Source organism: Lontra canadensis, unplaced genomic scaffold (genome assembly GCF_010015895.1).
Source record: "Lontra canadensis isolate GAN:19392208 unplaced genomic scaffold, GSC_riverotter_1.0 scaffold29, whole genome shotgun sequence".
Classification (NCBI taxonomy): Eukaryota; Metazoa; Chordata; class Mammalia; order Carnivora; family Mustelidae; genus Lontra; species Lontra canadensis.
The window spans coordinates 10,002,551-10,016,062 of NW_022631023.1; the positions used below are offsets into that span (position 1 = coordinate 10,002,551).

The window sequence follows — 13,512 nt, forward strand, 5'->3', positions numbered from 1 at the left end:
AAGCAAAGACATCACTGTCCCTGTTGGTGATTCTCCTGGGGTAAGAAGTACCATGTCTGTTGGGTCCTTAAGTAAGTCAAAACACATTACCTAGGAAATAGCACCATCCTGATGGACTTTTCTATACTGGCTCAGTGTGATTATCCATGTGTAGAAGGTGGGAGGACACCTACCCAAGGCACGTGGGTGAGGGGGTGTGGATTGTACAGGTAGGGTGATGACCATTAACCTCAGACTCACATTCCTTTTGCTGCTGATGAGAAGGGATGGGCTGGGAACCAAAGAGTATAATTCTTTTTTTTTCTCTAAGATTTTTTTTTTTTTTGATAGATCACAAGTAGGCAGAGAGGCAGGAAGAGAGAGGGGGAAGCAAGCTCCCCACTGAGCAGAGACCCTGAGGCAGGGCTCGATCCCAAGACCCTGAGATCCTGGCCAAAGGCAGAGGCTTAACCCCCTAAGCCACCCAGGCGCCCCGTTCTCTGAGATTTTTATTTACTTATGTATTTATTTGAGAGAGAGTGCACATGTGTGCAGGCAGGGGGAGGGGCAGTGGAAGAGGAGGAGAGAGAATCTCATGCAGACTCTAGTCTCATGACCCTGAGATCATGACCTGAGCAGAAAACAAGAGTCAGGTGCTCAGCTGACTGAGCACTCCCCGCCAGGTGCCCCTAGTGTGATTATTTTCCAATCAGAAAAGCAGAGAAGTGAGACCATGGAGGAGGTTCAGCAGACTGGCTTTCTTCCCAGCTGCAAACCCCTAAAATTTGCTAGTGGGTTTTGAGGTGAGTCACGTGGCCCATGGCCTCTGCATGCAGCTTTTGGATGATGATGGGGAAGAGACCAAACTCCAGAATGGGATGCCCCACTGAGGAGGGTAGCCTGAAAGGCTCAGTGTAGGCTTGAGGGGAGAGAGGAGAGGATCCAGGAAGACTACAGTCCTGGGTTGCTCCTAGCTGTCCCAGGGGCCACTGACAACACCGAAGGAGGCAGAGGGAGAGGGAACTGTGAGGACGTTCTGGGCAGAGCTGCTCAGCAGCACACAGATGAGTAGTAAGGCCAGGTAGAACCCTACCTTCCAGATCAAGCTCCGAGGACCAGTCTGACAGTCGAGCTTGGTACTGGCTCCCACAGACCAGGTGTCTGGCTGGAAAAAAAGAAAGAAACCTTTGAAAGTCCTAACGTCATATGAAGTTGTTCAAGAAAGCCTGTCCTCAGAGGCGTCCAGCAAGAACCAGCTGAGTAGCTAATTGCTGCAGATATAATTGCTGTGAATGCTTTTAGAGCCCCTCCGAGTAATCCGCCTTAGTCCTTTAATTCCAGGCTTTCAGATAAGGAGGCTGGGTGATGAAGAAACTTGCTCCTGTCCGCAGGAAAGTTGGGTGGAAAAGCAGATTTATAATGGAGGTTCTTACCATGCAGGCTGGCAGTCACGTTTCCCTGGTGCCATGTTGTTCTCTGGGGGAGAGAAGGATGAGAGCACCCCCATCCTTGTGGGCACCCAGAAGTGTCAAGTGGAATGAAATAGTTCCTCATAAACCTTGCCTTCTCTTCCTCCAAGTCCTTCCTTAGATGCCTGGACAGGAGTTACTTTCCACTTGAAAATCCTGGGTTCCTTACAGATCAGCCCGAGCACAGCTGCAGTGACTCACTGACTCATCTCAGTGATGGCAAGGGAGAGACGGGCAACACCCACCTGTCGGGCAGACGCCTGGCATTTTCAGCCGCTCTGCCTACCTGGAAGAGTTAAACGATTAGGAGAAGGACCACCAAATAGTTGTCACCAAAACAAGGCCAGCACTCGGTGTTCATGGACACTTAGTCTAAACACAGTTCTGGAGTATTTGGTGTGTTCAATTCCTGCCCATGGCAAATTGGAAGCACACTGACGGCACGTGCACCACAGGGAGGTGTCGCTCAACTCCCCGGGATAGTCCCGGGACCAGCAGCATTAACATCATTTGGGGTTTAGTAGAAATCTGATTTCTCGGGCCACACCCCAGACCTACCAAGCCAGACCCGTGATTCAGATGCTTATTCGGGTGTGTGAGACGGCTCTCTACTATGGGTCATAAGACGGCTGTGGCTCTAATCTCTTCTGGGAACAGAAGTGGGATAATAAAGGGCAAATCCTTATGAGTGTCTGCTGGCCCCATGATCTATAAGCACCTAATGCTATACACCTCTCCTCTCTACTTACTGGGGGTGCCCAGAAATAGGTATTTATAAATGCATTGAGCAAGATTGGGGAGGAGGAGGGATGTTGAGGGAGTGGCTGTGTTTTCAGACCTAATTGGCTGTGTGAGATTAGATAAATGACGTAACCTCTCTGAACTTCACTTCTCAAATGTGGGTTAAAAAACAAGGCTGATTTCTCCAGCTCTTCTCCAGTTGTGAAGTACTATAACTTTGTACAGATCTCCTAGTTTAATAATATGGGAAGAAGTTGGAGGTAAAAGTTAGGCCACCGAAGTTTATATAACATTGGCTAATATAGAAACATGTAGATACAATATATATTTTAATATATAATATAGAAACATATATATCCCATGTTATATTTTCTACTGTGATATACACAATGGGACAATACTATCCAACGTTAAATAAGCCAGCAGAGGGCTAGGTTTCCGGGTAGGATTTATTTCATTACCTACAAGGTGCTTTAAGGAAGGATCACATTCACATTTGGTATGATTACTTTCCTGTCCTTAGGACTTTAATGACCCTGGAGCCCAGAGTTTAGATTGTTACACCAGGAAGCGTGAGCTGTTCTGTACACACATCAGTTTCTTTTCCACTGTCATAAAGCAGTAGCAAATTAAGGTGTGTGTTTTGGTGGGGGTGGAATCCATGTTTTTTTAACCAGATCCCTGTTGTTAGTATCAGACTGATCGACAAGCATGTTTTAAAATACATGTATGCTTTTAGAAGAATCACAGTGTTACATATAGATAGATACAGATGTAAGTGGATACACAGAGAGATAGATCGCTTTTTGGTATTATCATTTTGCATGCATTTTCCTCAACAGCTCACGATGACCATGCTTTGAGTCTACACCTTCCTACTTTTTCTGCTGAGAATCTATCAAGAAAAGTAGTAAGCCCATTCCAGAAACATGGACTAACAAACTGCCATAAAATTACTCTCTGGCCAGCATTTTCCAGGAAAAGGCTACAATTAGCCTTACCTGTTTTCTCTCATAGAAGAGCATATAGCATATTTCATAGTTCAGCAATGGTTTCTTGAAAAAGACAGTTCAGTTATAGATGAAATATGCATACCTCCTCAGTCTTGTTTTTATAGCGGAAAATTGAAAGCTGGTCTCATTATCCATCACAGATATCATAACATTTAGGGATGCCTTGTGGGCAGCCAGCCCAGAAAACTACAGGACATATGTCTTTGGAATGAAGAAGTAAAATTTAGCAGATGGGATTAATTTATTTTTCTTTATTTTTTTTCTTTTGGCTTTTTATGACTCTGCGTATATAATAAAATCCCAATCAAAGACTTTTTTTCAAAATGTGGGAATGGTAATAGAGAAACATAATTTAGTATCCTTTTCAACTCTAGTCAAGATTCATTAAGATGTCGTACTATGAAATCTTGAGGTAGCCACGATTTTAAGGACCACTGTGTCAACATTTTCCAGTGGACTTCCAGTGTGCCCCAAAACCCAGGCGGCCAACATGCAAATGCATAGGGCTGCATTGTAATTCTACTAGATCTGAACCAGAGTTGAATTCCCTGCTGCCCTCGGAAGCCCAGTACTCAGAAGGAAAGAAGGAAAGTGAGTTTGATAGTGGACATTTCCCATACTCCTGTATTTAAAATTCAGGGGGCAAATTGACATTTTAATTGCACACAGATACAGGAAACCGGAGACATAAAGCATTCATTTTCCCCCGCTTGAAAGTTTATATCGGAAGCTTCTGTATTTCTTACAAAATATTGCTCTTTGGCCCATGAAATCTGATGGCTTCAGAAAAGAAGAATGAGGTGTTCTTTTGATCTAGCTTATAAATGCATCTGAACCACACCTTTAATATGATAATGCTTTTTATTTCCCCGGTGCTTTGGTGTTACAGTCCTCCAGCACCATGGTGAGGAAGGGGCTCTAGATTCCCCACAGAGGCAATAACATTTCTACTTACTGCCAGGACCATATGTGGGGAGGGTGTGGAGTGAACGCCACCCCCCCGCCCCCGCTCCAGCATTAAACTCAGCCTCCCAACTCACAGGGCTTAGGAGATAGCTCAGAGTGAAGAATTGTTTTCTCTGAAAGTTATGCCTGAACATTCCTGCTAAAGCAGACAGTCATCAGCTAATCTCTGTAAATGACTACGATTTTGGCAGGTGTCAGCTGGTCCAGAAATTGCTCACATGTTAAAACATTCTTTTAAACATAGGGCAATGAGAGGGGACTAATAAAAAAAATAATCTCACGTTATGCCTGGCCATAGTAGTGGGTTACCTAAAATGACTTATTCTCTCTCTGTTTCTTGGCGGTATGTGGTCCCCAAGCTTGGTGGCTGAGACAGATGCAACTGACAGCCTTTCTTTAAAGGCCAACCGTAAACTCCCCAGATGTCGAATGCTTGTGTTTAGAATGACCTCGTACACATCATTCTCCTGGATCACCCACTGTCCTTGACACGGTGTTCTTCAAAAATGCCACTGGGTGCCCAAGGAATGTGAAATTTTGAAATGGGTACAAAGCCTGCTGGAAGCCTCTGCACCATGATTTCGCCAACCAGCATTCTTCTGGAGGTGGTAGAACTGTCCAGAATCATTTTTCCTGCCTTCTCTGCCCGACTCCTAATACCAGCCATTAGGTCATGCTAGGCATTTTAAAGGCCTAATTACTATGCTTTGAGTGGCCTTTGAGTTGGAAATTTTGGGGGGGTAAGAATACCAGATTTTTTAGTCCGATCACCAGAAAGTTAAGAATCTGTCCCAAAGATAAGAGGATGGAGGGAGGAGTCAAGGAAAGATCCATCCAGAGACAGTTACACCACGGTCGACTGAAATAGAATGTTCTAGAAAAAGACATTTTCATTCTTCTGAAGGAAAGGGATAACATGAGTGGTTCCGGGACCTGGCCCTATGGCCTTTCGCCCACAAGGCCAGTACTTAAAATACTCAGCCGGTAAGAGGCCTCTCACATGTGTGCTGGCCCAGTGTGACTCAGGCTGTTTGTGTTCAGGTCGAGTGTTGTGGGCTGCGGGGCTGAATCAGAATCCAGATTTGCCTTGGTGACACATGAAAAGAGGGAGCATTGCATTTGAACTACACAAATATTATGCTTAAGTCGTTTTCCTCGTTTCGGAGCCAAACAGGTCTTGTTCATGATAAAAATCACTGCAATATAGTGGGGCCCTTTTTTTGGTCTGGAATTTGAGACCATGTCAACCGTGCCAAGGGGCCTGGCAGCAGGAAGAAACGGCCAGCCACGGAGATTTGGAACCATAATACAAGTTATAAAATTTAATTTTGTAATTGTAGCGATTGGGAGCTGGGCTAAAACGCACTTCTCCCACCCCACTCCTACCCGGGGCCCGGGGGAGTGGAATCCAGGGATCCTCTTTCTAAGTGAGATCTGGGTCAGGGCGTGTGAAAGAGCCCTTGATTACCGCAGCAAGCAGGCTGCTCACCTAATGTTGTTTGGAGCCCCCTGATGATGGTTGTCGGAGTGGGGGAGGTGGGGGGGGTGGTTGGTGGCAAAATTGATCAATGACTCTTTATTCGAACCACAGGGGTGAGGAAGAAGCAGGGGCATATCCTCTTGGAAAGGAGAATGAATTGTCGGCCCCACAGTGCCTCTATCAGTACATCCTGAGCCTCCGTTCTGCTTGACACGCCTGAGTCTCTAGTCTAGAGTGCTGTTGTTGGGAGGATTAGGGAAGGGAACAGGAGGCCCAACCCTCCTGGCCTGTCCCATGGGAACGGCCTCTGCTCATGTGACAGTGATTTTGCTGGGGAACAAGGCAAGGATAGATACTGACTATCTATACCGACAGCGGAGGGGCCCACCTTTCCACCTTTGATTCCTGAGCCCCTGGAGAAGGCTCTTCCAGCCTCCTGGCAGAGCCTCTGGGCTCCAGTAGGCCCAGCCTGCTGGGTAGACGGCCCGGCTGAGGCCCGGGCTCTACCTTCTGGTCAGCCCCCTCTTAGCGGCTACACCTAGGGAAGTGGGCTTCAGGGAAGAAGAATGCTCGTGAGAAGCTTTTGAAGAGAAGGAGCGGAGAGGGGCTGAGGGCTGCCCAGGCCCTGCATTTAGTAGGAAATCTGACCTCCCCAAGGACTGTGGGTTCACAGCCACACCTCATTTCCTGTTGGAAGGGGCGTGTGCTAATAAGCTCCAGGGCCCACTTTGCTGCCTCTAAAACCTGCCGGTGGTTGGGTTTGCAGTAAGGAGCGGCGGTTCCGATGCCACAGGGAGGGCATCTTTCCTGGCTGCCTTAGCTCGGCCCACAGCGCATGGCCAAGGGCCAACCCTTAATGCACCTTCTCTCCCTTCTGACCTCATACCACCATCCCTGTATGCCCACCACCTTCTGCCTGGTGGAGATGGGTGCAGACGGTTGGGGAGATGGGGCACAGACCAGGGGAGCACCCAGCGGTCTGTGATGAAATGGGCCCCCTGTCTGCCATGGGGACAGTGGCCCTGAATTTCCACGGGGAGCCAGCCCCATGTGTGCCAACCTCCTATAAATCCACGTTGGGGGTGAGGGGAAGAGGGAGGGGAAAGACAAGAAAACCCCGAATTTTAGAAAAGCCACAATACATTTTCTGATCTTTTCCCTCCCTCCTTCCTTGCCTCCCTTTCCCCTTCTCACCCCCACCCCCCTCCCCACAATAGGACATCGTCAGAAACTAGATGATCAGACCAAGCCCGGGAGCTTGTCCTTTTCCGAGCGGCTCAGTGAGCTGGAGCAGCTGCGGCGAACAGCCATGAGGGTCAGCCCACACCACCCAGCCCCCACACCCAACCCTCGGGCCTCCTTGAACCACTCCACTGCCTTTAACCCTCAGCCTCAGAGTCAGATGCAGGGTAAGTACCTGGAGGGAGCCTGCTTCCCGCCTTGCCCTTGGGCCACACTCCCCTAGACCAGTCCTGTCTTCTCCTCCTTGCTCAAATGGTCCTTGGACCCACAGCCTGGGAACCTGTTAGAGGGCAGTCTCTGGCCCGCCCCAGACCTCCTGAGTCAGATCTGCGCTGTAATGAGATCCCCAGATCAAGAGGCACAAGTACCGGGGCTATGGAGAGAGAGAGAGCTCTACGTAGATAATAGCTTGCATTTTTTAAGAGTTTGCTTTGGCTATGTTGTTTTCCTACCTACCCGGTAGGCTTGAACACACACACACACACAACCCAAACAAGGTGAATGTCAGGATGCTTCAAGTCATTGTTGCCTTCAGATTATTTGTGGGGTTTGTATCTAATACATGTTCTTTTAAAAGTACAAAGAAATATTAGGAAAGTATGGATGCCAGCACATCAAAGGTACTATTTATAATAAATAAATGGACAATCAGTAAAAAATGCAGATGAACCCCCCCATATACACATACCTGGGTTTAGCAAGCAATTGCCAAAAAAAAAAAGGAAAAAACACTGTAAAATACAATAATTACATAAAATACACTGTGCCAAATTAGATAGTACACAGAGTTCATGTGCACTGTAGAAACCACTGACGTCAATGATTATTTGCTCTGTGATACCATTTCGAATTTCCGAAATGTAGTCATTTTCTGTGTGCTGCGCAGGACACAGCTGTGTGCAAACGGTCACAGTAAGATTCTTTCTCCAAGTAGCAGGCTTGTCTAACTCAGAGGGAGAGATAAGCAACACATCTGGGGGAGAGGGCAGGTGGCCAGCCAGGGACATGCTGCTTGCCCTCTGGGACCGCAGAAATTAGCTTCCCCAGGGGTTTTCACTGTGTGAGTCCTACCGTGGGATGTGTGCTCATCTTGAGGTCTTTAAGGTTTCTGGACCAGTGGCTAGCTTTCGGTGTGAGCACATGCGGGGCTCTCGAAAGGCAAGCATGCTTTCTTGCCCAGAGTTTGATAGCTCATGCCACAAGCTCTCCTTGTTATGTGTCTGGGGGAGGTTCTGTTATTTGAGGGGAAAGTTCCCAGAGAAGGCTTCCCATCAGATACTATGCGCACAGCTGCGAAGTGGCCCATCCGTAGGGCGGGGCCCCTTGTCTCCAAACAGAAACCTAAATCTTGATGCTGGTGCGTTCTCTCTCATCTACGGACTCATCTTCGGTGTGTTTAGGAGAAAGCCGCCTTGGAATCATCAGTTTTGTGGCGCTGATCATGAATACTTGTTCAAACTATGCATATTGATTTTTCTTTCAATGCCAAAATGCAAGTGTGTGCGGTAAATCGGATTGAGTTAAATGAGAGAGACGGGTGAGGAGTGAAATGAAATTTTCCTTCCTAACAGAACAAATTCTCGAGGAGATTCCTTGATCGTGTGTGTAGGGCCATTTAAATTAATTTATGCCATCTTCCGGCCTCCATTTGTAACATCAAAGGGAAGACATCTATGTTCTTATTCTCTCATCCTGTAACCGATGGTTTGACCTCCTCAGCTGATGAAGGGACTTGCCTTCTTCCACCGATAACTGGAACCAAAACCATGAAGCATTTTTAAAAGCAATGATTCAGCCACGCAGCGGCGAGATGAAATGGCCACCGTTAGGTCGGCTTGGTTTCGGACAGTTTTGGCGAGGAGCAAATCAGGTCTGATTTGCCTCCTTGTCAGATAGGCTCTTTTTCCCAAAAAGAAGAGGGGGAGGGTGGCAAGTGAATTCTTGTCCTCAGCCGTCACCAGCTTTGGGGCGGAGACATCGTCGCGGCCGGACGGGCATTCTTTAGCTCCTTGGAATATTGTATGCTTACTTAGCAGAGGATCAGGTTTAACACAGAGCCTCACCCCTTTCTTGTTCCTTTTAAAAACTTTTTACTTCTGCAACATGTAAGTAATAATAACTTGCTTTTAGAGTGCCCTAGAGGTTTGGTTGCTGTTTTAAAGAATGTGTTAACTATATTGCTGATGCCTTTTCTTTCCAAAATATGATTGGCTCTTCAGTCCTTCACTTGTAAAATCATAAGAACTTTAAAAAAAAAATAACTATCCAGGATATATTCATGTAAAACTGCTTTTACTTTCTCTTTCTTTTTTTTTTTTTCCCTGTAAGAAAATGCTTTTTTATCCTAGTCATGTTTTGAGTAGACCCTTGGGATGTTTTTTTACCCCTGAAATTAGAAAGTGAACAGGGATAATAGTAAAGTCTCTTTCAGCCAGAACCTTCATTTTGTTCTTGACGAGTAGGAAAATGGTTATTTTCCTGGCTTAGCTGTAGAGACTCCATATTATATTTAAGAAGATGCATTATATAAAAATCCAGTATGTGTTTATGGCTCTCTTTGAAACAGCAGCCATCGTTGTAAGAAAAATATCCCAAAGGTAGTCACAGACATCCTACAGCAGTGCCGTACAGATGTGTGAATGTTTTCTGCCTCGGGAAACGTCCGCGACTCGGGGTTTGGAGGGATCATGGTTGACAGGGAGGTTGTGCCTTCTTCGGAGAGTTATGCCTGCCCCTTTAACTCTGTCAGTAGGAAATCACAGATCTAGAATAACGCCTCTATTTATCTAGAATCAGATGTGCTGGAGAATCACTCAAAATAGGCATCTCAAATTATCTGAAGCAGGGTAAGGGAAGAGGGCGGCAGGTTACCATGCCACCAAACCGCTGTTTATTTGTTGAGGTTTTAACTCTTAAAAGAGCTGAGGTTAATTTCAACTTCCTCCTTCACCAGCTCTTAAAAGTGAACAGAAAGCCATTTTGTCATGGCTGCACCATTCGTTAACACATTGCCACGAACTTCTTTCTACAAGTGGGTTTTAGAATTCTTTTTTTTTTTAAGATTTTATTTATTTATTTGACAGACAGAGATCCCAAGTAGGCAGAGAGGCAGGCAGAGAAAGAGGGGGAAGCAGGCTCCCTGCTGAGCAGAGAGCCCAATGCGGGGCTCGATCCCAGGACCCTGAGATCATGACCTGAGCCGAAAGCAGAGGCTTAACCCACTGAGCCACCCAGGTGCCCCGGATTTTAGAGTTCTGTTCAGTCATGGGAAGGAACACGGACACGTGTCCTTTTAAAAGATGGGACAGCACAGATGAAGTCACTGATGCTGGCTTGGTCACATACACTCCCTTAGAGATGGCTCTGGGCAACCCCGGCAATTAATTTTAAGAATTTGGCTCCTGATTTACCAAAAATGACGAACCACATTTAAGGCTGTATAACCCCCTCCTTTCTGGGAAGATGGAGACAGACTTCTATCTGCCGGTGCAGAAAACTGGACGACGAGGCCAGTTTTGTCGTTCTTGGCTACATTGCCATAGTCGTCAAAGCGTGAGGCTTAACTCTTTACTGGACTGGTTATGACTTTGGGCATAGGTGAGGCCTCCTGTGTGCATTATTCCGCTCTCCCCACAATCTTGGGGTGTGGTTTAGAGGCAGAGCAGCTGAACCTCAGAGGTTAACAATTACAGAGTCGCCAAGAGCATAAGTGACAGACTTGGACTCAAACCCAGACCTTTCTGGGTAAAGAGCCTGAGCTAACCGCGTGGCAGGTTTTCTGGAATAGAGGATCCATTAGACACAGGATTGGGCAGTGTCAAGAAGAATCCCGGTCGTCAAAGGGGAGATGGGAGAAGTACTGGGCTGGGCATTCCCTTGGCGGGCATGCGTGAATGCGTTCTGTTATCATTAGATATTGCTAATGATGAGAACCTTAGGGCCAGACTCTGCGGTGGGCCCTTTGATAAGCTGCCTTTTGTGGGGGATGGTAGGTGGGGGACATGTACATTTGTTTTTCAAGCTGGGGACAAAAGGAAACTTAATTCAGAATAACTCAGCATAAATAGCAGGAGGAAATGAGGGACGAGGGGGAGGAGGAGGGCTTCCCAGTCTGTCTACTTTACTGGGGGTGACAGCCTGGCCTTCTTCTCTGGTTCACTGGGACCAGAACCTCCTTAACATCCAAATCCTGGCAACCTCTGATCAGCCTTGAGGAGTGTGGGTGCCTCACTTTGAGAGTCGAGAGTACAGTCAGGGCGTGGAGACCCCGGTGTCTCAGATTTACCTCTTCAGTTCCAGTTCTCCAAATGATTTTTGTGTTGATAGTGATTTTCCCCACAGGTTAAAGTTATTTTGGAAAGACTGTGTTCGCTGGTACTGTTGCCTGTGACGCCTTTGGAGATAGGAATTGACTTTGTTCCGCAGCTATTAATGAGGCTTACTTGTGTTGGTGTTTACCAGCTGCATTGACAGAGGGAGAAGAGCCTTCCCACTCCCTGTAGGGGGACAGAGAAATGCCCTTTCCAGCCTTGGGGGTAAAATATCAAACTACAGAGCCCTTCTTTTTTCTTCTCCTTCTTCTCTCTCACTCTGTCCCTCTCTCTCCTCTTGCTCTTCTAGAAGTTCAAAATCGAAGAGGGGATGGGGGCCCTTGGATTACCTTGGAAGTAGAGACTACCATCAGACACCAGAAATTTGCACATATAAATATGTCAGTGGTCTTTTCATGGTCACACGACAAAGCAAAACAGGGTGCTTGGAATCACCATAGAAAGCATGCTGTAAACTCAAAAAGTGAATGATTTAAAAAATAACTCTTATCAGGGGTGGCAGAATTTGAGAGCCTTTCAAGGTTGACAACAGAATCTTACAGGATTGAGATCAAGCCCAGATCAGGTGTCCCCGTGAATAAATAAAAATAAATAAATGCAAGAGGGAAAGAAGGGAGGGAGAAAGAAAATGGTGGAATGGATGCGTGGGGTAGGGGCCAGCTGAGGGGTGCCGCTGCCCTGTCCCGTCCCCTCTTCTCCCAGCAGGCGGATGGGGGTTAAGAGTTAATAGAACTAGAAGCAGGAATTGAGAACTCAGTTCATGGTTTCTGTGTTCTGGGCTGGTGCAGTGTAAATGGTGGGTTTCGGAAGTGTGCAAAGCTCGTACTCATGAATGGCATTGTAGACATTTGGAAGAGGAGAAAGTAGGATGGGAGGAAAGCAAAGTCTTTGTTTTCTCCTTTAAAAAAAAGTTAAAAAGGCTATTGAGAGCCTTTGCCTCCTAGTCCGCCTCTGCCTTTGTGGCGTGAGTCTGATGTGGCCGCACTGTGTCTGTCACCCCTGCTTTCCGCTTGCTCCTGTGAGTTACTTAACCCTGCTTGGCTTGGAAGCCAGCCTGACGTTTACTCTCCCCGCTGTTTACGGAGAGGCGTAGCTCCCCGCACAGAACTCCTTGAAGAGCACTGCTCAAATGCTTGCTCTGGATTTCCAAGCACCACACAGCAAAGTACTTCATAAACTGGCCCTTCAAAGGAGCCACCATCCTGGTCGATGGTCAGCACCCCAGTCACCATCAGCCACGTTGGAGCGGGACGGCGTTTTCACACCGAACGTTTTCATGGATGTCATGTTTCCCCAAGCAATTTGGTGATGCCTTGTGGGCATCTTTTCTAATTACAACAAAGAAGGGTTCAGCCACCCTGACAAAGGGTTTTGTTCAGGATATAAGCTTTTAATAAAACTGTCCTTGGAGCACTTATTTGACATCAACAGTTAATCGGCAGGAAAGAGAAGCTGGAAACACAATGTCCAAGAGAGAGTGCGGAGTGACTGAGAGGGAAGGCTCCACGGGCGGGCCACTGAGTCCCAAACCTGGCCCAAACCATGTATTCCAATAGTTACTTAACTTCTTACAGCCTCGGTTTCTCCATCTGCAAAATGGGAGTAACAATTATGCTTGGAAACTCCAAGACCACTATGAGCCACAGAGCACCGGGCCATAGCGCCAGCCTGTGGACACCACTTAAAACTGTTAGTGAGCTGGTAAGCCCAGCATCACCAAACCAGGTGACTTCATTTCCAGTGGCTGCTGTAACTCGATGGCTTAAAACCACAGAAATTTATGATCTCAAGTTCTGAAGGCCAGAGTCCAAAATCAAGGTGCCAGCAGGGCCAGGCTCCCTCTGAAGACCCTAGAGAGGTATCTTCCCTGGCCTCTTCCAGCATTCCCTGCTTGTGGCTACGTCATTCCCATCTCTGCATTCATCTCCACCTGGCCTTTGTGTCCATGTCATCCCCTCTTCTTTCTCTTCTAAGGACACTTGTCATTGGATTCAGGCCCCACCCAGATAAACCAGAAGAATCTCACTTCATCTCACTCAGTCACATCTGCAGGTTATTTCTCCAAATAAGGTCCCATTCACAGTCCCGTGGGTCAGAACATGGACACAGCTTTTGGGGGGCCACCGTCCTAGCAATTATACCGAGGTAGAAAGGAAAGGAGGTGGCAGAAGGGTCTAGAAATCACTTTCTTATGTTCCCCATCCCAGAACAGATATTGTGGGCTCAGCATCTGATGCTATATGCCTGTCACCATTTCTTGCTACCAACACTTCACCCCACCATTGCCAGAA

At 47.0% G+C, this 13,512-nt stretch overlaps 1 protein-coding gene across 5 annotated transcripts in view; it reads left to right on the forward strand.

Moving 5' to 3' along the window:
• Positions 1-13,512, forward strand: part of RUNX1 (RUNX family transcription factor 1) — a 246,527-nt gene that overhangs the window by 198,263 nt on the left and 34,752 nt on the right. For 4 of the 5 annotated variants that reach the window (XM_032865370.1, XM_032865369.1, XM_032865372.1 and 1 more), the window contains one exon: positions 6,866-7,057. The exons of the other annotated variant lie outside the window; for it this stretch is intronic. In XM_032865370.1, the coding sequence (XP_032721261.1) occupies positions 6,866-7,057 (192 nt within the window). The remainder of the gene's footprint in view (positions 1-6,865; positions 7,058-13,512) is intronic. 5 annotated transcript variants of the gene reach the window in all.